At 57.1% G+C, this 23,592-nt stretch overlaps 1 protein-coding gene across 9 annotated transcripts in view; it reads left to right on the top strand.

The window, feature by feature from the left end:
• Positions 1 to 23,592, top strand: part of Dnm1 (dynamin 1) — a 40,498-nt gene continuing 16,906 nt past the window's right edge. For 4 of the 9 annotated variants that reach the window (XM_004849229.4, XM_087183117.1, XM_021261957.2 and 1 more), the window contains exons 1-10: positions 2 to 278; positions 11,599 to 11,672; positions 11,907 to 12,056; positions 12,308 to 12,511; positions 12,937 to 13,035; positions 13,135 to 13,295; positions 14,565 to 14,707; positions 14,795 to 14,930; positions 15,082 to 15,149; positions 16,214 to 16,352. In XM_004849229.4, coding sequence (XP_004849286.1) covers positions 118 to 278; positions 11,599 to 11,672; positions 11,907 to 12,056; positions 12,308 to 12,511; positions 12,937 to 13,035; positions 13,135 to 13,295; positions 14,565 to 14,707; positions 14,795 to 14,930; positions 15,082 to 15,149; positions 16,214 to 16,352 — 1,335 coding nt within the window. In that variant the 5' untranslated portion in view covers positions 2 to 117. Of the gene's footprint in view, positions 279 to 11,598; positions 11,673 to 11,906; positions 12,057 to 12,307; positions 12,512 to 12,936; positions 13,036 to 13,134; positions 13,296 to 14,564; positions 14,708 to 14,794; positions 14,931 to 15,081; positions 15,150 to 16,213; positions 16,353 to 17,878; positions 18,018 to 23,592 lie in introns of all 9 variants that reach the window. The other 5 variants (XM_013073593.3, XM_021261955.2, XM_087183118.1 and 2 more) reach the window with 3 other exon arrangements.

The raw sequence follows: 23,592 nt of genomic DNA, 5'->3' as shown, positions 1-23,592 counted from the left end.
GGGCGGGGGGGCCCGCGGCGCACGCAGTTGGGGCGAGCGGCTGCTGCAGCGGACCCGGGAGCCGGAGCGGGAGCAGGAGCGGCATCCTGATCACAGCCCGCGGGGCCCGCCGCAGCCATGGGCAACCGCGGTATGGAGGATCTCATCCCGCTGGTCAACCGGCTGCAGGATGCCTTCTCCGCCATCGGCCAGAACGCGGACCTCGACCTGCCGCAGATCGCCGTGGTGGGCGGCCAGAGCGCCGGCAAGAGCTCGGTGCTCGAGAATTTCGTAGGCAGGTAAGGGCGGCGCGGCCCCCAGCCCCGTCCCCGCGCTCCCCGAGCCGCGCCCCCGGCCCCGCCCGGCCCCCACCTCGAGATACCCGGGGGTGGCAGCGCCCCCCACCCTTCGCGTCACGCCTCCTCCGCAGCCGCATCCCTTGGGAACGGCAGCGCGGTGCCCGGGGACCCTGGCAAAGGGTGACCCCCGCCCCAACACGGGCACGAGGGGCCGCCTTACTCAGCGCCTCCCCTGGCCCGGGGCTCCCGTCGCACCGAGGCTCTGCCCGAGCCCCCGGGAGTCCCCGCGCCGTGACAGGGGACGCCCCCACCTCGGGCTGGAACAGGACCTGGCCCCGTGGGCCCGAGGACCGGCGCGGCGCCCCCCGCGCACACGCGCACCTCTGCGGCTCCCGCCGCCATCCGTGCGCAGCGCGGCGAGGGGGAGGCGCGGGGGCTGTGGGGAGGACGCGAGGGGGAAGCCGGAGCCGCTTCTGCCGATCCTGAGCCGCCGGCCCCTGGCTTCACCGCCCCTGGGTGGGGGCGCCTGTCAGTGTCCCCTCCCCCTTGGCCTGGCACAGGGATTGCGATGAGGGAGAAGGCGGCGGAGGGCAGCGATGACTAAAACGGGGAGGCAGCGTGGCGGGGAGGGGGAGCCATCTGCAGAATCTAATCCCCCTCCCGCCTCTGATCCCACAAGGCACCGAGGCCAGGTGGCGGGGTGGGAAGCCGCGCAAACACAAAGGGTCCTGGTTTAGGGGAGCAGCAGAGTCGCGACCCCCCACCCCCAAAGAAGGGGTGCAGAGATGGAAAGAAGCTGAGAGGGTTCTCGGGCCCGGGCGGGCTGGGAGGAGACAGAGGGTGACATTGACCTCCACCCCGCCACCTCCCTTCACCTCTCAGAAACCCTGGCTTTCTCTCAGTGACCTTCGGGCCTAAGGAAGTGACCGACCTGTGGCAAAGGAGGCAGGGGTCCCTCCTGCCAGAGGGACAGTGGTTCTGTGGGGTGACATGTTTTTAAGTCTACTGAGAAACCTCAGGCAAGTCACTTGTCCTCTCCGAGCCTCAGTTTCCCCATATCTGATAAGGACGGGGGGGGGGGTTGGTTTGTGCCAGCACTAGCGGAGAGGGGGGACATTGGGAAGCTACCGTGGTCAGCCCATCTGGTCAGCATGGAGGGAGGCGGATGTCCTTCAGGATGGCTTCTCAGAACCCCCTCTGGGTCACATGACCCCCAGAGCTGCAGAGACCCAGCATCAGGGTTAGGGGTAAAGAGGACCCTGAGGACCATGGCACTTTTCAGTGTGTAAACCTCCTTCCCATCGTCCACCATTGGACATTTGCTGACCCCCTGCTCTGGACAGGGGTTGTGGGGACTAGGGACATCAGCTCCTGTCCCCTCCCATGCCCCCATGCCCGCCTGGTCCTTCACAGACTCACAGCGGCCCCTGTGAGGCAGGCACAGTGATGCCCACCCTACAGATGGGGAAACTGAGACATGGATGTTAGCTACACGCCTTGCCCAAGGTCACACATGCACAAAAGGGAGCACTTGTCAGACTCCAGAGCTTGGCTTCCTGATCTCCACCCCCAGGGCCTCTGAGAGCCAGGCCCTGTGCTGGGCTCCGGGCATGCAGGCGTGTGGCCTCTGTGTCCCCATCAGAGGGACGGGAACCCAGGCAGCTGCTGCCAGGCCTTGCTGAGGAGGGCTCTCGTGAGTTCGTGGGTGCCACAGCCCTTTTGTCTGTTTGCTTGCTTGGTCTTTGAGACAGGGTCTTGCTCTGTAGCTCAGGCAGGCCTTGAACTCACTGCGGAGCCCATGCTGGCCTCAAACTCATGCCGAGCCTCCTACCTCCATGCCCAGCCCCCCTGTTGGCACCACAGGGGAGGGAGGCGTTGGTAGTCACCAGGCTGCTGGCCTGTGTGTACCCAGCACGTTCTTTTGGAGGCCACAGTGCAGCAGGTACTGCAGATTTTGGCAACTGCTTGTCCAGGCCAGAGTAATGTGTGGCTCTCATTGCCCCTTGCACCCCAGTGCCCTTGGCCGAGGTCCCTGCAGGAGGAATCGCGGGTTGCCCGGGCAGGGAACAGGCCAGAAAGCTCTGTCCATCTCCCGGAAGCTGGGGAGGAGGCCAGGGCTGGGGCACAGGCAGGGAAACTGAGGCTCAGGATCACCCATCCAGCATTTGCTGCTTCCTGGGCTTCCAACCTCTCCACCTAGTGCTGGGTCCCCAGACCCGTGAGCATGGTAACAGCAGCGCTGCTCCTGGGAGAGCTCTGCTCCTGTAGAGGAAGTGGAAAATGCATCCCAGGAAAGTGGCTGCTCCAGGCCTGTGGGGATCCCAGGGTCCCCATGGTGAACGTGGCCCGGAGGCTGCCCAGGACCCCGCTAGAACTTGTCAGGGTCTGTGCTGGTTCCTGCTCCCCTTTCTCAGAAGGGAAAACTGGGGCCCCTTCATTCCATCATGTAGCAGACATTCATGCAGAAGCCCCCATGTCTTGGGGATTGGATGGCAGAAAAGTTAAAGGCTGGGCATTCCACTAGGACAATTACAGGATGTGGCCAGTGTCAGCAGAGAGCAGTAAGGCCCCTGAACCTGTGGGAGGTGGCATTTAGCATGAGAAGCCAGCAGCACATGTGAGGCTGGGAGAATTCCAGGCCAGGGAACAGCAAGTGCAAAGGCCCTGGGGCAAGAAAGTTTCTGATGCCCTTTGAAGCACTGTCTTTGAAGACTGCTGTGGCTGGTGTTTGCCCATTGGGAGAGATGGGATGAGAGAAGTAGGTGGGGGCCAGGTCGGTAAGGCCCTTAGAACACCGTGGGTGACTTGGGGGCAGCAGGAGGGTGGTGAGGAGAATACTGAGCCAGGGCTTTCATGGTGGCAAGGAGGAGAATGGCAAGGCTCAGGCTCTGTTTTAGGCGAGGCTCGAACTGGTGCGTGACGTCAAGAAAGAGCGGGGTCTTTGATGCGCACTGGGCTCGGGGTTGGTGGTTGGTGCTGTTCATAGAGTCTGGAAGGATATGGCAGGGACAGGTCTGCGGGTCTGCGGGTGGGCTGTGTGTGTGTGCGTGGTGCTGGGATAGAACCCTGGACCTCGAATATGCTAAGCTGAGCCACGTCCCCAACATTTTTTTCCCCAGTACTGGGACATCACACTGAGCCGCATCCTCGGCCCTTTTGTTATTTTTTATTTTGAGACAAGGGCTCCCGAAGTCACTTGAGTTGTCGAGACTGGCTTCAAATTTACAATCCTCCCGCCTCGGCCTCCCAGAGTGTTGGGATTACAGGGGTCTCACACCACACCTGGCTCCCCAGCTCTTTTTTATTTATGACTTTTGGGTTGTTGTTTTTTCTTTTTGAGAGCAAGCCTTTGCTAAGTTGCCCAGGCTGGCCTGGAACTTGTGATCCTCCAGCCTCAGCCTCCTGAGTAGCTGGGATGACAGATGTGTACCGCTGCACCCACCCATTGGAGGATTTGGTTTTGAACATATTGAGCCTGAGGTGCTTGTTAGACTTCCACGTGGAGGTGTTGGGGAGCTTGGGCGGGAAAGCGGGCTGGAAATAGAAATTTGGAAGTCGTCGGTGTAGAGATGCAATTTCAACCCGTGAGAGTCGATGAGCTCACCCTGGGGTAAGTGTGGACTGGACAGAGGAGTTTCCTGGACCCCAGGACCCTCCAGTGTTTCAGGAACAGATGCCCGGTGCCCTAGGCCAAAGGGGACATCTCTGCTGTCCCTCTGCCCCTCGATCAGTCCTGGCTATGTGCCCTGTGACCCCTCCTTGGGGCCTGGAGTGTCCTGCGACATCACCCTCCGGCCAGGGCGGCGGGGCAGTGGGAGTAGCAGAGGCGAGGGCCAGGTGCTGGGGTGGCCGTGCAGCTCTGCCTCTTACTGAAGAATGACCTCCAGCAGGTTCCTCTCGCCCTGACCAGCTGCCCCGTGAAACGGGGACAGTGACAGCGAGTGTCTCCTCGCGAGAGTCCGGCAGCCTCTGGGGGGCCAGCTGGGGCTGGGAGGGTCTGTGGCATCAGGCGGACTGGGGCCCCGCCTCCCCAAAACCCGTCTGGGCCCTCACCCGCCCATCACCCACCCACCCTCCAAGACTGTGGCCTCCGTGCTGCGCTTGGCCTTGGCCCTGTGTCCGGCCCAGCCCTTCCTGGTGAGCCAAGCTGCTCCCCACAACTGTGCTGTTCCTTCCCATGAACACATCAGGATACAGGGTGGGCCCACTTCTCAGATGCGGAGACCAGGCCAACGAGGAGGAAAGAGGAGGGAGACATCAGGGCAGGGCTCACTGGCCAGAGGGGCAGAGGAAGTGACGTTTCCCAGGCATTCACTGAGTGCCAGGCACATCCCTGCTGCGGGTGCTCACAGGGCAGATAGAGGCCAAGTGCCCGAGGGTCGGGTTCAAGGAGCACAGTCTTGGAGAGAAGAGCTTGTCGGGAGTCAGAGAGGCCCTGAGGTTGGCATTAAGGTTGGACCTGAGCAGGCCTGGAATTGGGTTAGGCGTGGCAGTGCACATCCATAATCCCAGCACTCGGGAGGCTGAGGCAGGAGGATCACCACCAGTTCAAGGCCATCCTGGGCTCCATGGTGAGTTCAAGGCCAGCCTGAACTACATCGAGAGACCCTGTCTCACAAAATGAAAAAGGTTAGGATTTGGACAAGCGGAAGAGGGGAGCCCCCAGGCCGGAAGCTGCCCAAGGGTTTGGGAAGGTCAGAGGCCAGTGTGGCCAAGGGAGCAGCAAAGGCAGCAGGTAGGATTAAGAAGGTGAGGGGTGGGCCGGGGATTTAGCTCAGTGGCTCCGTCACCTGCCTCACAAGCGCAAGGACCCGAGTTCGATCCCCCGTACCAAAAAAAAAAGAAGGTGAGGAGGCCGAGCTCAATGAGCCCTCTTGGGGCCCTCAGTAGTCACCCTTGTCCCTAGAGCTACCGGCACTCGTCTCTCTGGCCTCTGGTGGCCCAGCCAGAGGACATCGGGCCATCCCCATCCCTCCTGGTGGCCCAGTGCAGCTGGGGACGAAAGGTGACCTGGCAGATGGCATCTGATCCTGGCGCCAGGAGAATCGAGTTTCCCAGGCTGGGGCTGGGGCTGGGCTCAGAGGGTGGGAAGCCGGGGAGGGCCCGGCAGGAGCGAGGAAGCTGAGAGGAGCATTGCCGGGGTGGGCAGGAGTGGAACCCAGGCCCTGGAGCCGAGGCCCTGGAGCGGTCTGTCTGTCGGTCCGGCCAGAAACCAGGCGGGGCCACCCCTAAATTCAGCTGCCCCGCCCTCCCTCGGCCGGTGAGCCTTCTCAACAGCCGGCGTGGCTTTGAGCAGAACTTCAGCCTCCATCACTCTGCCCGGCCTCGTGTTAGCAGGTAGGCACCGCAGCCCTTGGCCCAGGCGCTGTCCACTCCCAGAAGGGAGACCCGGGGGAGGCGGGGACTGCTGGAGAGGGAATTCTGAGCCACCCAGGCAGCCTAGGAGGGGCACACAGGCTCCTGCTGGCCACTTTGCATTCATCCCCCCTGCCCCACAGGGAAAGTGAGGCCAGAGAAAGTCCAGAGGGAGCCGGAAAGTGTGAGGGCCTGGGTCAGGGCCCAGACTCCCCCAGTCTGAGGACAGCACTCATTCTTGTCTTCTTGGAACCCACAGCGCACTAGCAGGAGCGGCACAGACTTTCATCCCAGGTTTTCAGGCAGCACAAAGAGGGCAGGGGACCTGCCTGAAGTCACACAGTGACTGAAGCGTGGGCAGGACAGAAACCAGCCCAGGTCTCCTGCTTCCCGGCCAGACGTGGCCGTGGGCCTCTCCACGCTCTGCTCCCCATCCACAGCCCGCACACCTCAGTTTCCCCACCTGTGCTCCTTGGGGGTGTCTCCGCCTCCTCACCCCGCTCCTCCCTGGACTGAACTCTGGCTGGGAACGGAGAATGGTTTGGAGGAGTAGCTCTAGCGACTCGGAATTATGACAGGCAGAGGGGCAAAGGGATCATTAGCTCGGAGGGCGCAGGGCGGTCTCCTGGATCCTCCCGGTGCCGGGTCAGCAGCCACATCCTCTCCATCCCGGCCTGGTCCCCACCCCTGAACTCCCCCCACCCAGTGGCACACCAGGTGATGACTCCTCCATGCGGCCGTCTCTGCTCTCCGTGCCTAGGACCCAGCCCTGTGTGGGGCTCCGTCTTCCCCAACAATGAGGAAGAAAGAAGCCTCTGACATCGGGGAGCTCGAACCATGGCTATTATCACATCTAATTTCTTTAAAATCCCCCTTTTTTTCCTTGTAGTACCAGGGATTGAACCCACTGAGCTACATTCCCCAGCCCTTTGTTTTTGTTTTTATTGTTTTTGTTTTTGTTTTGAGACTCTGCTATCTCCTTAGGTCACTTAAATTGCCCAGGCTGGGCTCAAACGTGCGATCCTCCTGCCTCAGCCTCCCAAGTGCTAGGATTACAGGTATACACCACCAAGCCCAGCTTTATCATAATTTATGTACCATAAAATCCATCTGTTTCAAGTCCCCAATGCAGTGATTTTTTAGGATATTTGCAGAGTTGTGCAACCATCATCACAATCTAAGTTTAGAACATTCTCATCACCCCTAAAAAGAAATCTCAGAAGGATGCAGAGTGCCTGCCTGGCAGAGCCTGCCCAATGGCCAGCCGTCCGCCACTGTTGGCCACCGTGGGCCCTGTTACCATGGGCATCTTTGCAAGGTGATCCCCAGATGTTACAGTGGTAGATGGTTTTCATTTTTTAAATTCTTTATGAATTCTTCTCAAATGGAGAACATATGATTTTTTTTAATTAGTTGCAAAAGAGAAGTCTGTTTCCATTTTGAAAATATGAAGTCATCAACACTTGGAAGGGAGGGAGGGAGAGAGGGAGAGGCAGAAAGGAAGGAAGAAAAGAAGAAATAGGAAGAGGGAAAGATAATAGCTTCTGGTTAGTGGGGAAAACAGTTGCTGTGGAGCACAGCCCGCATACCCATCACCAGCTTGCCCTGTGACGTTGGGCAGGACTCTTCCTTCCTCTTTTGTGCCTCAGTTTCCTCAGGCTGAGGGGTGGAGAATTCTCAGAGGTCATCTTGAAATCATTTTCGGTTAGCAGCCATGTGCTGAAGGCTCTGCCTGGGCCCTGGAACGTGAAGGAAAGCCAGGTGTGTTGGTACACGCTTGTAATCCCAGTACCTGGGAGGCTGAGGCAGGAGGATCGCTGCGAGTTGGTGGCCAGCCTGGGCTACATAGCGAGACCCTGTCTCAGAAAAACCAGAAGGAGGAGGAGGGGAAGGGGGGGCAGAAGGAGGAAGAAGAGGCAAGGCTGAGACCAGACTGTCCTGCCAGGTCCAAACCTCAGCCTGAAATTCATGAGCTGTGACTTGGGCCTTCTCGGGATGCCTGGGGCCTCCTGGGGCCGCAGGAACAGAGGGACTTGTTGTTAAAGCAGCCTCACCTCTGCCACTGTATTTCTTGGCCCACCCGCTTCTTGGCCCTCGCCCCAGCTCCCTGCTCCAGAGAGCACCTCCAAGCCTGCCCAGCCCCTGCTTGCTCCCCATTTTGAGGTCCAGATTTGGCCTGAAACATCCCAATCCGACCCCTGCTCTTCCTACCAGCCACCTGGAAACCCACAGGGTCCCTCCCACGGATGTCCAACTTGGGTTCCCAGCATGCTCCAGTTATTTATCATCACCATTTACTCAGACACTGACTCGTATGAGCCTCCCAGCAATCCACTTTACTGTGGAAGCTGAGGTCAGAGACGTATGATCATTTGTTCACAGCCACACAGCTCCCAAGTGATGGCTGTGACATTCAGGCGAGGCCTGGCATCAGAGCTCAAGAGGCAGGAGACATAAAAATGACCACCAAGCCAGGCATGGTAGCACAGGCCTGTCATCCCAGCACTGTAGGAGGCTGAGGCAGGAGGATTGCAATGTTGAGCCTAGACAGCTTAGCTAGACTCTTGTCTCAAAATAAAAATTTTTAGAAAGGGCTAGGGATGCAGCTTAATGTGAAGGCCCTGGGTTCAGTCCCCAGCACCTGGGCCCACCCCAAAGCAGGCGCATTATTTCCTGGTATCGGTTTGCCTCCAACAGGGCCTGGCAACCAAGGGACCCCGAGCTCTGGTCCCCAGATCTCAGGTCCTAATGATGGGGGTCCCTTTAGCCCTCTGGTGTGGCTTCTCCGACACCACTGGGGGTGACAGTGCCAGTTCAGACAGAGTAGGTGGCCCCTGGGAGGTGTTTACTCAGCCCTCTCTATACCTCAGGTCCGAAGGTGGCTCTACAGATGGCGAGGTGCCACGTCGCTGGGAAGCCACCATCTGCTTGGAGTGCGTGGGCCAAGCTGGCAGGGCCACCGCTCCCACCCCCGTGCTGGGCACAGTGCTCTGGTGGGCTTGGCACACTCTGTCTGGGCACCTGCTCTCCACTCACTCAGCCTCCAAGAGGGGCTGGACAGGTGGGGCAGGGTTGGCACTGTCTGGAGGCCAGATCGGCTGGGTCTCCCTGGGGACCTGTTTCCTCTGACACAGCACCGAGCTGGGACAGTGTGTCTGGGTGTTGGGAAACAGCCACCCTTATTCCTTCCAGTATTGCTTGAGCACCTACTGTGTGCCAGGCTCGCCATCTAGACACAGGCACCTGCTGGTCCTGTCTACCCTCTGTCCAGGCGTGAGGCTAGGAAGCCGGCCTACTGGGGGCCAGTCTCATCTTAGCCACCTGTCCCATTGCTGTGTGTCCCTGTAGCTCCCTGCCCAATCTGGCCCTTGGTCCCACCTTCTGTTTGTGGCGTTTTTTGTGTTTTGAGGCGGGGTCTCACTATGTAGTTCAGGCTGGCCTTGAACTCACTATGTAGACTAAGCTGGCCTCAAACTCACAGCGATCCTCCTGCCTCGGCCCCGAGAGTGCTGGGATGACCGGCATGCACCATCAGGCCCACTGCTCCACCAGTCCTGACACAGGCCGGGTGAGGGCCTCACTTTGAGAACCTGGGTCCAGGAACAGTGTGGCACCTCACAGCCTGGCACCCCCATGCCCACCCTGGCCCCAGGAGAGCTTGCTCTAGGGACTCTACCCTCGGCCGTTGCCCTGGCCCCTAATCTGCTACCCCCCACTTCTCCTTGAAGAGCCCAGCAGGTGTCATGACTTGGGGCAGACTGGCCCAGGCCCCTTGTCCCCCATCCTCCTCAGCAGGGTCCTGGGTTCCCCACCTTCTGTGTGGCCCGTCCAGCCCACCAGGGACGGGTGGACCATCTGCTGAGGGGGAGGCCTGCAGGGAAGGTCCGTGTCTGTTCGCGGGGGCTCTCTGTGGGGAGTCCCACCCTTCTCAGCCCCTCCTGCAGTTTCCATGGCAACAGCAGTTGCCATGGTATTGCTGGACAAGGAGCTGGTGGGGAAGAGGACGGACCCCTGGCCCCCACACCCACTTCAGCCTCTGGGAGAATAGAGGTCCTATCTCCACAGCCCTGGGGGACCCCCAAAAGGAGCCACTGAGGAAAGGATGGGGGAGAGAGGCAGGAAGTCCCCCACCCACCGCTCCCTCCCTCTCTGCTGTGCAGCCACCTCCAGCTCAAGCCCGCTGCATCCCACTATCTGTTTACTTGTCTGTCTCTCCCACCACACGCCAGCGTGTGAGCACCTCGGGTGGGGAGCCGAGTGACTCATCACCTCCCATCCCTGGCCCAGCACAGCCCCGATTTAATTGACTTACATAAAAAGGCAAGTCTGGCTCCTCAGGTGTGGGGGGCAGCACAATTGGATGGGGGAGTTTCCAGGCCTCAGGTCCAGCAGGCTCTGGGTTTGAATCTCATTTCTGGGGCTGGAAAGTAGCTCAGGACTTGCTTAGCCTGCGTGAGGCCCTGGGTTCAAATCCCAGCAGTGCAACAAAACATCCAGATATGGCAGCACATGCTTGTAATCCTAGCACTCAGGAGACTGAGGCAGGAGGATGCTAGCCCAGCCTGGACAATTTATCAAGATTCTGTCTCAAAAAAGGGCTGGAGATGTAGCTCAGTGTAGAGGCCCTGGGTTCAGTTCCCCATACTTGGGGGTGGGGGGTGGAAGGCACTGCCTGGCACCTAGCAGGAGTCACTACTGCCCATCTCCTCCCTCATTATGGTGACTGACTGCTGTCCCCAGAACTTTACCCCTAAGCTGGCATGAGGATGCTTTGTGAGTCTGGATCTGGCTCTGGGTTCAAGCCAAAAGACCAGGGCTAAGCCTGAGCACCTGTCCCCCACCCCAGGGCTCTGGGGAGGTGGCTGCCCGGATCTCAGGCCCACTTCCCCTTTCCTGGGTCCCGGCGATCCCATGACTGCTGACTCTGACAGCCTGGTTCCTGAGAGGCCTCCAAGCTCACCCTAGCCTGCTGAGGGAGAGATGGGGGCAAGAAGAGCTCTCAGAACCTAAAACTGGCACCCTCAGTAGTCAGCTGAAGCCGGGTGTGGTAGTGCACACATATAGTCCCAGCATTCTGGGAGGCTGAGGCAGGAGGGTTGCAAATTCAAGCCCAGCCTGGGCAATTTAATGACTTAGCAAGACCCTGTCTCAAAATTTGAAAAACAATTTTTTTTTAATAGCTGGGGATATAGCTCAGTGTGAAGGCCCTGAAGCTCAATTCCCTGTATGGTAAAGAAAAAAAGGAGTCAGCCCCGAGGACAGCTGGGGTATAGCCTGTCAGGTGTGGGGACAGAGGGGACTTCAGGAGCCCTCAGTCCAGTCCTTCAGAGGGGGCTGGGTCCATGGGAAGCTGAGGAGAGGAAGCTCATAGTGCAGAGAGGAACAGGTCTGAGCCCAGTCTGCTGTGCTGGAGGAACAGCTCTGAGCCTCAGTTTTCTCCTCTGTAAAATGGGGGCTAGCAATAGCACCTTCCTCCAAGGAAGAGGAGGCATCCATGAGATGCTTCCCCCAAAGTGGCTAGCACACAGTAGGCACTGGGGAAACCTGAGTTCTGTCCCTTGCTTCCGCCTCCTGCCTCTGCCTGCCTCGTCCTCGTCCTCAACTCCGGCCAGCTGAGGCCTGGGGAAGGGAAGTGAGGAGCTGCCCTCCCTGCGGAGGAAGGGAGGGGATGCCGTTTCCTGGGATCCGCCCTGTGGCCACCAAACACTTAGGCACGTGGGCCACCCTATGCTCAGTTTCTCCAGGCTGCACGCCAGGGGCTGGGGTGGGGCAGGGACTTCCTGGTTGGCTCAGAACCAACACAGGGCATATCCGAGAGGCCCCTGGGGAGTCGCTGGTCTGGGCTGTTGGATGCATAAATTCTGCAACCTGGGGGACTTGGATCTCCCAGCAGCAGGACAAGAACTCCTGGGTCATGGCAGCCCCTTCAGATCTTGACCTTCCTCTGATCCCTCACTCACTGCAGGGATTTCTTGCCCCGCGGATCTGGCATTGTCACCCGGCGTCCCCTGGTCCTGCAGCTGGTCAATGCTACCACAGGTACGTGCCCTCCATCACAGGCAGGCCCAGCTTCTCTAGCACACACCCCGCCCTCAAGGTGCTTGCTGAGATACTTCCCCCAGGACATCCTCTCTTGCCTCTGGGCCTCCATACCCCATCTGGACAAAGGAGACTGGGCTGTTGTGTTTGGAGATGGGTCTATTGCCATGGGACATGGAGCCCAGGTGGGGTTCTGTGATGCCTACTTCCCTTTCCCTACCTGCTTCTGGGCAGAATACGCCGAGTTCCTGCACTGCAAGGGGAAGAAGTTCACCGACTTCGAAGAGGTACGCCTGGAGATCGAGGCTGAGACCGACCGGGTCACAGGCACCAACAAGGGCATCTCGCCAGTGCCCATTAACCTGCGAGTCTACTCGCCACACGGTGAGGACCTGGCCTCGCCCCACCCTCTCGACTAATTTCCCTGGCCACGCCCTGGTATAATTTCCAGGCCCCGCCCCTCTCTGGTGCCTTCCTATGCGCAGCCGCTCCGGGCACACTCCGCCCCCCACAGCGACCCCACCTCTGCATCCTTCTTTCCCAAGCTCCACCCTCCAGTGGCTCCGCCCACCTCTGGCCACACACCCCCACGAGCCCTTGTTTCAGCCAATCGTATTTTCCTAACCCCTGTCCAGTGCTGAACCTGACCCTGGTGGACCTGCCCGGAATGACCAAGGTCCCCGTGGGAGACCAGCCTCCCGACATCGAGTTCCAGATCCGGGACATGCTTATGCAGTTCGTCACCAAGGAGAACTGCCTCATCTTGGCCGTGTCCCCTGCCAACTCTGACCTGGCCAACTCGGATGCCCTCAAGATCGCCAAGGAGGTGGACCCCCAGGGTAAGTCTCCGCCACACAGGCTGGGGCGCTGTCATTTTACTTTGGGGGAGCGCCTGCAGAGAGCTGGATCCAGTTTATGCCTTTGAAAATCATTTTGGAGCCGGATGTGCTGGTCCATGTCTCTATCCCAGCGCTCTAGGAGGCTGAGGCAGAAAAGTCGAAAATTTGAGCCCATCCTGAGCAACTTAGCAAGACCCTGTCTCAAAATTTAAAAGGAGGGAGGCCCTGGGGATGTAGCTCAGTGCAAAGGCCCTGACTTCAATCCCCAGTATTGCAACAGACAAAAAATTATTTTGGCCTTTCTGGAACATGAAAGGGGGGTGGTCGGGATTGGGTGAGGATGGCCAGGGGATGAGGGGAGCAGGGTTGGTGAGTGTGGGAGTGCATAGGCCCCCTGTGTGAGCCCTCCTGTGACCCGCACCCAGGCCAGCGCACCATTGGGGTCATCACCAAGCTGGACCTCATGGACGAGGGCACAGACGCCCGAGATGTGCTGGAGAACAAACTGCTCCCCCTGCGCAGAGGTAGGCAGGCCTTGCCCCTTCTGGCTCCCCTGCCCCCCCACCCCGACCCCTTCCCATCTTCCCCAAAGCCCAGAGCCCCAGTCTTGACTCTGCCCGAAGGTTACATTGGGGTGGTGAACCGGAGCCAGAAGGACATAGATGGCAAGAAAGACATCACAGCTGCCCTGGCTGCTGAACGCAAGTTCTTCCTCTCCCACCCATCCTACCGCCACCTGGCTGACCGCATGGGGACACCCTACCTGCAGAAGATCCTCAACCAGGTAGGGGAACAGGAGGAATGGAGCCTGGGGAGCCCCCGAGAATAGGACAAAGTAAGCATACGCAGTGGGGGGCCAATAGAGGGGAGCATTCTGCAAGCAAACAGACCCAGAAAAGCGACGCAGTTCGCCACTGTCCCACATGGGGTGAAGTAGAGCTTGGCTGACCTTTACCTATCTGGGACCTGCAAGGGGAGCCCTGGGACTGGAAAGACATAAAGACACCAAGATCTTGTGTGGAGTGTGGGGTTTGCAGCCAGGATGAGGGGGGCCGCTGGCTGGAGACCTCAATTCCCCCTGAGATGGGAGAGGCTGGCCTGGAAAGGATACCAGCTTCCCCAGGGGTTTCTCTCGGATGTTTCTCCATCTGGAATGGGCCTTCCAGAATGTATGTGACCCAGGCGCAGTGACACACACCTACAGTCCCAGCACTCGGGAGGCTGAGACAGGAGGATCGCAGGGTTGTGTTCAAAGCCAGCCTGAACTACACAGGGAGACCTTGTCTCAAAAAAAATGTGGGAATGTACATGTGTGTTCATGGGAGGGATGTGGTGGGAGTTCCAATCCTAGGGTTGTTATTCTCCCACTGAGACACACTTTCCAACTCTCTGAGCCTCTTCTTCTGCATCTGTAAAATGGGCATCGTGGTGACCAGACCCTCTTTCAGAGGGTCATGAAGGTTCAGAGAGCTATACTGTAAGGGGCCCTAGTGCAAAAGAGAATTGCCTTAATAAGGAAGGTCTGAAACCCAGAAGGTGCAAGGGGGCGGCCCTCAGCACTCCTGCCCCAGGTGCATTTGGCTTGCTCTTTATGGTATCAAAAAATATTAAGTTACTAAAAGTCTGGGGACTTTTTTTTCAATTTGAGACAGTGGCACACACTCATGACCCCAGCTATTCAGGAGGCTGAAACAGGAAAATCACAAGTTGGAGGCCCACCTGGGCGACTTAATGAGGCCCTCTATCGAAATAAAATATTTTGGAAAAAGAGCTGGGGATGTAGGTTAACGTAGAGTCCTCTTGGCTTCAATCCCCAGTATCACCAGATGATGATGATGATGATAATCATTTTTACAATCAGGTGATTTCAAATATAAATTCAGATCTCTGGCTTATGTTGAGAACTGAGTTTTACGCTTACTAACTCAAATAGCACACCTCTGGGGGGCCGCCTGAGTGCCAGCCAGCAGCCTCCTGGCACCCGCGCCTGCCTGGTGCTGTGGCATCTGGGTTTATAACTGTGACCTTAACCCTTGCCTCACCTGCATCCCAGCAACTGACGAACCACATCCGGGACACACTGCCAGGGCTGCGGAACAAGCTGCAGAGCCAGCTGCTGTCCATTGAGAAGGAAGTGGAGGAGTACAAGAACTTCCGCCCTGATGACCCAGCCCGAAAGACCAAGGCCCTGCTGCAGTGAGACCCCCAGCCCCCGACACCCATCATTTAGCTATCCCATCCCCAGCCTCTCAGCACCCTCAGGCCACACTGCTCTCCCCACAGGATGGTTCAGCAGTTTGCGGTAGACTTTGAGAAGCGCATCGAGGGCTCCGGAGACCAGATTGACACCTATGAACTGTCAGGGGGAGCCCGCATTAACCGGATCTTCCATGAGCGCTTCCCCTTTGAGCTGGTCAAGGTAGGCCGGGCAGCCACAGGGCCACCCCGAGCCCCTGTTCTACCCAGGACACTCGGATGTGCACCTCCGCTGACCCCTGGGAATGGGGTGGGCCCTCCGTCCCCTCCCTGGGGCGGCCCTGACCGGCTTTCTGTCTCTGCTCTCCTGGCAGATGGAGTTTGATGAGAAGGAGCTCCGACGGGAGATCAGCTATGCTATCAAGAACATCCATGGCATTAGGCATGTACTGGGACCGGGGAGCGGGCTGAACCCCAGAAGGCAGAGAGTCTGTGCCAAGGCACAGGGAGCAGTGAAGTGGGTCTCCCTCAAGAAAGGCCCCAGAACTCTGGTTCCCAACTTTCCAGCTCCAGCTCAACAGGCTCCAGCCTGGGGAGGTGGATGGGAGGCCTGGGCCACCCCATTCCCTGCAGCCTGCTGCCCTCCTCTGCTGTACCTGGGAGCAGGGCCTATAAGCACAGGGCACAGGTGGCCAGGGAAGCCCCTTCTAGGGCTGGAGCCTGCCCTTCCCCTAGGTGAGACACCTCTACCCACACTGCTGGGTAGGACCTGGGCGGAGCACCCTGTGGGGGTCTGCCTCCCTCCTTGACAGTGGGAGCCTCTCCACCCATCAGACCCTCTCACATCCCCCTTGGCTCAAGTCAGCCCATCCCACCCACCTACCTCCCTCCTTCTGGGCCACCCAAGGCCCATGGGACAGGAGGGATTGGAAGAGAGAGACTGGGTTCCTTCAAAGCCTAGGCCCCTCTTCAGGGACCCCAATCTGCACCATGCTCACTCAATAAATGCATTCAGCAGAAAAACTTAAAGCCCATACTATCCGCCAGGCAGTGACTGAGACCCACATCTCCCTGCATTCATGCAGGCTCAATTCCAAGCTTTGGCATGGAATTTAGACACTGGTAGCTGCTCTGGTCGAGACACGGGGAAACATCTCTGATGCATCTCCAAATGAAAAGCTCTATTCCTGGAAAGCCACTTAAGGAGAGCCCAGTTTGGCAATTTCTAAACCATCGGGGCCAGAGAACCTTTTGCAGGGACGAATAAGAGGAAGCAGAACAGTCCTCACCGACACATACATTCCCCTTCTCTTGCTCCACGGAGCATCAGTGGGAAACCCCACCTTACAACCCCCTGCTCGTTTGACAGATGGGGACACTGAGAGCCAGAGAGGGTAGTAGGGCTCCTCCAGGAACAGCTCAGGGGTCTGGGGAGGGGCCTGGCCTGGCACTTGTGGCAGGCACTGGCCTGTGACACTCTGCCCTTCTCCCGCTCCGGGCATTCAGAACGGGGCTGTTTACCCCAGACATGGCCTTTGAGACCATTGTGAAAAAGCAGGTGAAGAAGATCCGAGAACCGTGTCTCAAGTGTGTGGACATGGTTATCTCGGAGCTAATCAGCACCGTTAGACAGTGCACCAAGAAGGTAACCCCGCCCGTCCGCCCACCCGGCAGCCTGCCTCCACCCTGCCGTGCACCTCAGCCAGGCGCTCCCCCCTCCGTGTCCTCACATCCCCGTGTCCTCACTGCCTCTGCGGCAGCATGTACAGACCCCAGCGGGGTAGGGGAGGCCAGGGGGACCCACCTCCAGCCCTACGGACCTCAGGCTGGACATTGGGGAGACGGAGTGATGGCTGGATGTTGTCCCTGGGTGCCCACCATGATCTCCCCCAGTTCAGAGAGAGTAGGGCTTGGAGACCCTGCTGCGCCCCTCCCCGCCACAAAGGTGGGTCCTCTTGGGGTGAGGTACAGGGCCTTCTTGGGCGTGGCACTGGGAACCTGGGCACCAGAGGGGTGCAGAGGGTCCAGGACTAGCGGGGGCCATGATCCTGCTGTCCTCCATCCCTCCATGTCACCCACCTTCACTCAGGCCCCTCGCTCAGGCCTCCCCTTCCATCCACATTCAGCTTTGCAGGGACAGAGCTGTCTCCCATCTGCTGTGTTGTCTGAGCCCCCAGGGCCACACAGGGAGGCCAGGGTGAGGAGAGTGGCACCTGCCTCACAGCAGGAGAGCTGAGGCTTGCCCACAGTGTCAGGGCTGTCTCTGGTAGCCAGAGCTCTGGACTCCCAAGCTGACTGCACCCCAGCCTCCCTCCCTCTGCTGTCCCCACTGCTGCCCCAGCCCCTCTCTCTCACCACTTCCACTCTTCCTGTCTTCCCTCTTCTCTCTCTCTCTGTCTTTTGGAGCTGAGTTCCACCAGAGCCTTTGGGGAGAAAGGCAAGGGATGCCCCTTGGGAAGAAAGGAGGGGCAGGAGTAGGGCAGGAGCTGGAACGTGGGGGCGGGACTGCCCACTGAAGCTCCAGGAGGCCATCGGCACCAGAGTCTGCAAGTGGAGGCCCCTGGAGCTGCTCAGTGCACAGCCTGGGCACCGAATGCAGCAGCCCTGGTGGAGGTAGGGAACAGTGCTGGGCTCTGGAGTCAGGATGAAGCAAATGCAGGGGTCACTGGGAAACCTAGAATTGGACGGGGTGCTGGGCAGGGTCCTGGCCTGGGTCAGCTCCTTAGGAAGACCCAAAGTGTAGATAAAAGCGGGTCTGGAAAAGGGAGAGTGAGCAGGCTTAGCCTAGCTGGGGACGGGGTGGGCAGCCCTGGGGTGAAGTCTGAAGCCAGGAGAGATCTTTCCTATGGAGCAGGGGCTTGGGCCCCAACCCTCTGGCCATTCGACACCTGGGAGGTGCAAGCCGGGTGGCGGCAGGGAGGGCCGGGTCCCACGCTCACATTGTCTTCTGTTCTCTTTCTCTGTGTCGGTGTCTCTCTCTTCCCCCGTGCCTGTGCCACCCTCCCTCACCCCCCGAGCCCGGCCCTCTTGGCTTTCACTCCCCTCCTCCTCCCCACCCACCCAGCCACGCCCCCTCACCCTCCTCCTCCTCCTCCTCCTCCTCCTCCTCCTCCTCCTCCTCCTCCTCCTCCTCCTCCTCCTCTCCTTCCTCCTCATCCTCCCTGGGTGCAGGACGGGCCTCTTCACACCTGACCTCGCTTTTGAAGCCACAGTGAAAAAGCAGGTGCAGAAGCTCAAAGAGCCCAGTATCAAGTGTGTGGATATGGTAGTCAGTGAGCTCACGGCCACCATCAGAAAGTGTAGCGAAAAGGTACGGTGGCCGCCTGGGCGGGGCTGGGCCCGGCCGTCCCTTCCCATGGCCATGGCCTCCCGGGGGCAGAGCCATCTGCCGAGCAGACCTGGCAGCCCCTGGACTCCCCACAGGAACCAGACTCCTTCACATGCTGGTGACCCCGGCCCACTGTTTCCTGCTGGCTTATAACCCTGACTCTCCTTGCCCTCGGCATCACTCCAGGCCCTTCTCTGCCAGAGGACTTTGGTCCAATTCGAGCTTCCTCAGCAGCTCCCTTCCATCCATAAGAATGACAATGACAGCTGGGCATGGTGGCACACACCTGTAATCCTAGCACTCGGGAGGCTGAGGCAGGAGGATTGTCGTGATTTTGAGACCAGCCTGGGCTACTTAGCGAGTGCAAGGCTAGCCTGAACTATGTATCGAGACCCTGTCTCAAAAAACCAAACAAATAAAGAGAATGACAGTGAGGACCACAAGACTGATAATAGTGTACGTGGCTGCTACTGGGTACAAGCACCAGGCTAAATGCTTGCCCTGACCATCTGGCTTAATTCTCTCAACATCCCTCAGAGGTGGGCAGCCTTATATCATTTGTCAGATGGCCAGAGACTCTAAAAGGGAAAGCAAATTTAGGAAGGGGTCTGGGGTCAGAGCCTCCTGAGGTGGGGAAACATCCAGTCCCTCAAAACCAATTTGCCCCAAAGCATATTGGATGACTCATTGCACGGGAATCCATCCACATTAGAAGGGTCAGCCTCCTTTGAGTCGCCTGTGACCTTTTAGATGCCTTTTCCCCGTCTGTCTGCTTTTGGGGTATTTTGAGGACTTTCAGCCAGGTCACCCAAAGCAGTTTTTTCCCCCTGGGTGTGCAAGAGAACCCCCTGGCTACAGGAGCTTTTCCCAAATCCAGATAGTGCCCCCACCTCCAGTCTCACTGGTGTTTGAGAAAAGGCCCTTGTGCTACGGGGTGGAGCACAATGATACCACCCGATTCTTTTCTGCCCAGCATCATGCTGTGGCCCCTGGTACCCTGCTGCATACAGACGGGTCCAGGCCCTTTAACTTCGAGGTCTCTGTCTGTCCCCTGTCCCCTGTCCCAGTCCCAGTGCTTCCCTGCATCCTTGTTCTGGCTTAGACAAGAGATAATGAGCAGTTACAGCTAATGACTCTGCAAGACTGCCCTCCAAAAAAACTTTCTATATTTCTCCAAATCTCTTGCTTTTCCATTTTCTTCTTTTTTTTTTTTTTTTGAGACACAGTGGTTCAGGCTGGCCTTGAACTCACAGTTATCCTCAGACCCTGATCCTCCTGCCTCAGCCTCCCTAGTGCTGGGATTATAGATACATGCTACCACGCCCCAGACTTCTTTTTTCTTTCTTTCTTCCTTCCTTTCTTTCTTTCTCTTTCTTTCTTTCTTTCCTTTTTCCTTTTGGAAAAAGCTCAATCACTGAGCTACGTCAGCCTTTTTTTTAAATTTTGAGACTGGGTCTTGATATGTTTCCCAGGCTAGCCATGAACCCCTGATCCTCCTGCCTGAGCCTCCCCTGTAGCTGGATTACAGGCATGTGCCACCATATCTGGCCAAATCTTGTTGGGCTTTTTGTTTGTTTTAACATATATATATATATATATATATATATATATATATATATATATATATATATATGGGCTGGTTGGGTTTTCACACTGAATGTATTAGCATCCTGCTTTTTCTCTTATTAGATGCATTTTGGGAGCAATTATTGTAGAGTCTACATAAACATTTTTAATGATTGCATGAGTGTCTAAGAAATAGATTTATTGTGGTTTACTTAACCACATTCCTATTGTTGAACATTTAAATAGTTGTCAGTTATTCAATATTTTGAATAAATAAGCTGGCATTGACATCTTTGTATATAAAGATATATTATTTTTCTTTCTCTAGGATTACTTCCTAAGGCTAGATTCCTAGAAGATTGATTACTAGATATAAACATTTAAAAGCTGTAGAACACTTTGCTGAATTGAGTTCCAAAAAGAAAATGGTAATTTTTGTCAAGGGTAAAATTTTGGAAACAACCTAGATATCCATCAAGAGGAGATCAATAAATCAGGCACGGTAGCACAATCCTGTCATCTCAGCACTCTAGGAGGGTGAACAGGAAGACTGAAAGTTTGAGCCCAGCTTGGGCAATTTAATGACTTAGCGAGACCCTGTCTCAAAATGAAAACTAAAACAAAAAGGACTGGGGATGTAGCCAGCGAAGGCCCTGGGTTCGGTCCCCTGTACTGGGGGCGGGGGGCACCCTGAGCTCAATAATAGGTCAAGTATACAGACAGGGAGACTGCAGCTGTTAAGCACCCAAGACATATTTGTTTCTAGTCACATGTCCTTCCACAATTTACTGTGGACAAAAAAACAAAACCCAAGTTTTAGAATAGAATGCATGTAGTATTTGGGGGAAAATTAATTAAATAATAAAATTTCAAAGTCAAACCAGGTGTGTGGTGGTACATGCCTGAAATCCCAGCTACTTAGGAGGCTGAGGCAGGTAGATTACAAATTCCAAGCCAAACTGAACAACTTACCAAGACTCTATCTCAAAATTTAAAACAAATAATAATAAGGCCAAAGGCTGTAGCTCAGTAATAGAGCACTGCTGGGTTAATCCTCAGTACCAAGCTGGACGTGGTGGCAGACACCTGTGAGCCCAGCACCTGGGAGCCTGAGGCAGGAGTATCACTGTGAGTTTGAGGACAGTCTAGGCTACATAGTGATTTCAAGCACAGCCTGAACTACATAGCAAGATCCTGTCTCAAAAAAAAGGGGGGGGGGGCTGGGGATTTAGCTCAGTGGTTTCACCACCTGCTGCGCAAGTGCAAGGACCCGAGTTCGATCCCTGGTACCAAAAAAAAAAAAAGTCCCCAGTACCACACCAAACATAAAACAAAAACAAAAAAATCCAAATTCATATTCACCAGCCACTAAATTTTATTTTGAAGGAGGGCAAGGAACATAGGAATCTTTCCATTTCTACTTCACAAATTTTAGTCATATTCAATATTTTATAGTTATCTGTATGATTTTTATGGATAGAAAAACTGATCAACAAAACCTTTGAAAAGGAAAACTTTGGCCTAAAAATCAAGAAAATAGTTGGGCATGATGGTACACATCTATAATCCCAGCACTCTGGAGGCTGAGGCAGGAGGATCACTGTGAGTTCAAGGCCAGCCTGAACTGCAGAGTGAGACCCTTACTCTAAATAAATAAATAAATAAATAGCAGGAAAATAATACTTTTGCCTTGATTTAATCAACAGTATTTTTCCTTAATAACAAAACTCATCTATCTTTATTTTTTTCTCTCCATGAGTTTTTGTCTTTTTTTTTTTTTTTTTTTTTTTTTTTTGGTACCAGGGATCGGACTCGAAACCTTGTGCTTGCGAGGCTGGCAGCGGAACCACTGAGCTAAATCCCTGGCCCTTCTCCATGAGTTTTTTTAACCATAGCAAATCCCTCCTATGAGAAGTTTGATAAATGTTTAACTCTAATTATTCCTAGCCCTGCCGGGACTAGACTTTTCATGTCTGATAAAACTTAGAATTTAAGGTTGGGTATGAGGTTTGCTACTCCAGTTATCTCAAGAACCCTAAAAGGGAAGTCAGCTATTTGGCACATGGAGAAACTGAGGCTCGGTGACGTCTGGTCACCTTGCTAAAGAGAGTGGACAGGTGGGGCTGGTGCGAGCCCAGGGCTCTGTGGCCGCAGGCGCTGCGACCCCAGCCACTAAACCAGCAGGGTCCAAGCTGCCTGACCTGCTCCACCAAGGCCGGGAGAGAAAAGTTCTGTTTTCAGAACTGGCCAAAAGTCCCAGAAATGCTCCCAGGCAGCCAGAATGGAAAAAGATGCTCGAAGGAAACAGAACTCCTCAAAGGGGCTGAGGCTGCCCTGCCACATGTGACGCGTGGAAAACTTGAGAAATGTCCCATGCAGGCGGTTGGTGGGAGGACTGGCTGGTTGTGCTCTTGGACATGTTGCTCCCTCCTCCCTTCCTGTCACCACCCCCCAAGCCCTGCCCTGGGAGGGAGCGGCAGGACCCCTCAGAGGCCCAGTGGTTGTGTCCCTGTCCCCAGTCTGCCCAGATCAGAGACTGCCAGAGTGGGGTGGGTCTTCCTTGAGCCTTGGGGCATGGCGGGTCTATGGGGGCCCCTCTGCCAGCATTTCCCAGCCCCTGGTCTCAGGCGGCTCCTCCCCAGGTCCCTGGTGCTCGGCACAGCCACAGGACGGTGGGGCGCGGGCATCTCACGTCTGCCTCTCGTGAGCTGGCATGCAGGGCGCCGCTTTCTTCCCCGTCCTCCTGCCTCTCCTGACCCACCAACTCCTCAGCCCCCATCTTGCCCTCCGATGCACCCCTGTGATCCAGGTGCACCACCCCTCGGCTCTCATTCCACTTTGGGGGCCCCACCTGAGGGGCCTGACCGGGGCACAGACAAAGGACAAGGAAGCCGGGCGTGGTGGCACACGCCTGTGATCCCAGCACTTGGGAGGCTGAGACAGGAGGACTGCCACAAGTTCAAGGCCAGCCTGAACTACACAGTGAGATCCCATCTCAAAAAAGAAGAGAGACAGGCATTGCTTAGCTTTCCCAACCACGTCTCACAGGAAGGGACAGCACACCTGGAGGGCCCCGCCGGGGAGTGGGGGGGCTCCGCCATCAAGGCTCAGTGAGCTTCCCTCCCTGAGGGCCGGAGACCCTGTGCCCGCCGGCCGAGGACATCCATCCTTCATCCATCCCTTCATCCGTCAACATGCCCTCTGCGCACCGCCCAGGGATGGCTTCTGCCCAGTGGGTGGGGGAGGCCGGGGGCACTGGAGGCCCCAGCTCAGCTCTCCACACTGGGGCAGGGTTTCTAGGAGAGGCGGCAGCCAGAGTCAGTCACCTGGGCGTTGTCCAAGCCCGGCTGAGTGGAGGGCAGGGTTCATAGGGAAGGGTTTGGAGCAACCAGGGGAAGAGGCGCTGCCAGACTCCCACCCCGAGGGAGCAGGGTGGAGACAGCTCGAGCTGGATGATGGTGTCTGTCAGGGGCACGGAAAGGGACAGGACGGGGGGTACTGTAGGAAGGGCCCGGCCAGGCCCCGCGGGGTACTGCGCATGCTGCTGGCTCCCTCACTCCGCATGCCCCCCTCCCATGCCCTAGCGTACCTGCCTGCGGCCCCTGCATGTCCTCTGGTGTGACTGCTAGTTTTCCCCTGCAATGGCCCCCACTCCCAGCTCTGACAAAGAGCATCACCTGTCCCCAGCCATACCCTGGCACTTTGGGCCTTGCCCAGTTTCTCCAGCCCAGGACTCCAGGCTGCCCATGCCTGCTTCCCCACCCAGGTCCCAGCCTTAGGGAAGCACGGTGGCCCTGTGGGTCAGCGAGGCCTTGGAAGCCAGCTCTGTCTCATGGGCCTGTGTCCGCCTACTGGGTCAGCGCCAAAGTGGCACCATGCAGGCTATGCTTCTCCCCATGGGCCCTGCGCTTCCCACCAAAGCTGCCCAGGCAGGCTGGAGAAGAGGGCCTGGAGCCGGGGAACCCCGTAAATTGCCATTTGGAGCTCACAC

Source organism: Heterocephalus glaber, unplaced genomic scaffold (assembly GCF_053883595.1).
Source record: "Heterocephalus glaber isolate CG9 unplaced genomic scaffold, H.glaber_assembly_v1.0 deba00001479, whole genome shotgun sequence".
NCBI lineage: Eukaryota > Metazoa > Chordata > Mammalia > Rodentia > Bathyergidae > Heterocephalus > Heterocephalus glaber.
The sequence above is the reverse complement of the archived record's forward strand: the minus strand, read 5'-3'. Positions and strand labels throughout refer to the sequence as shown.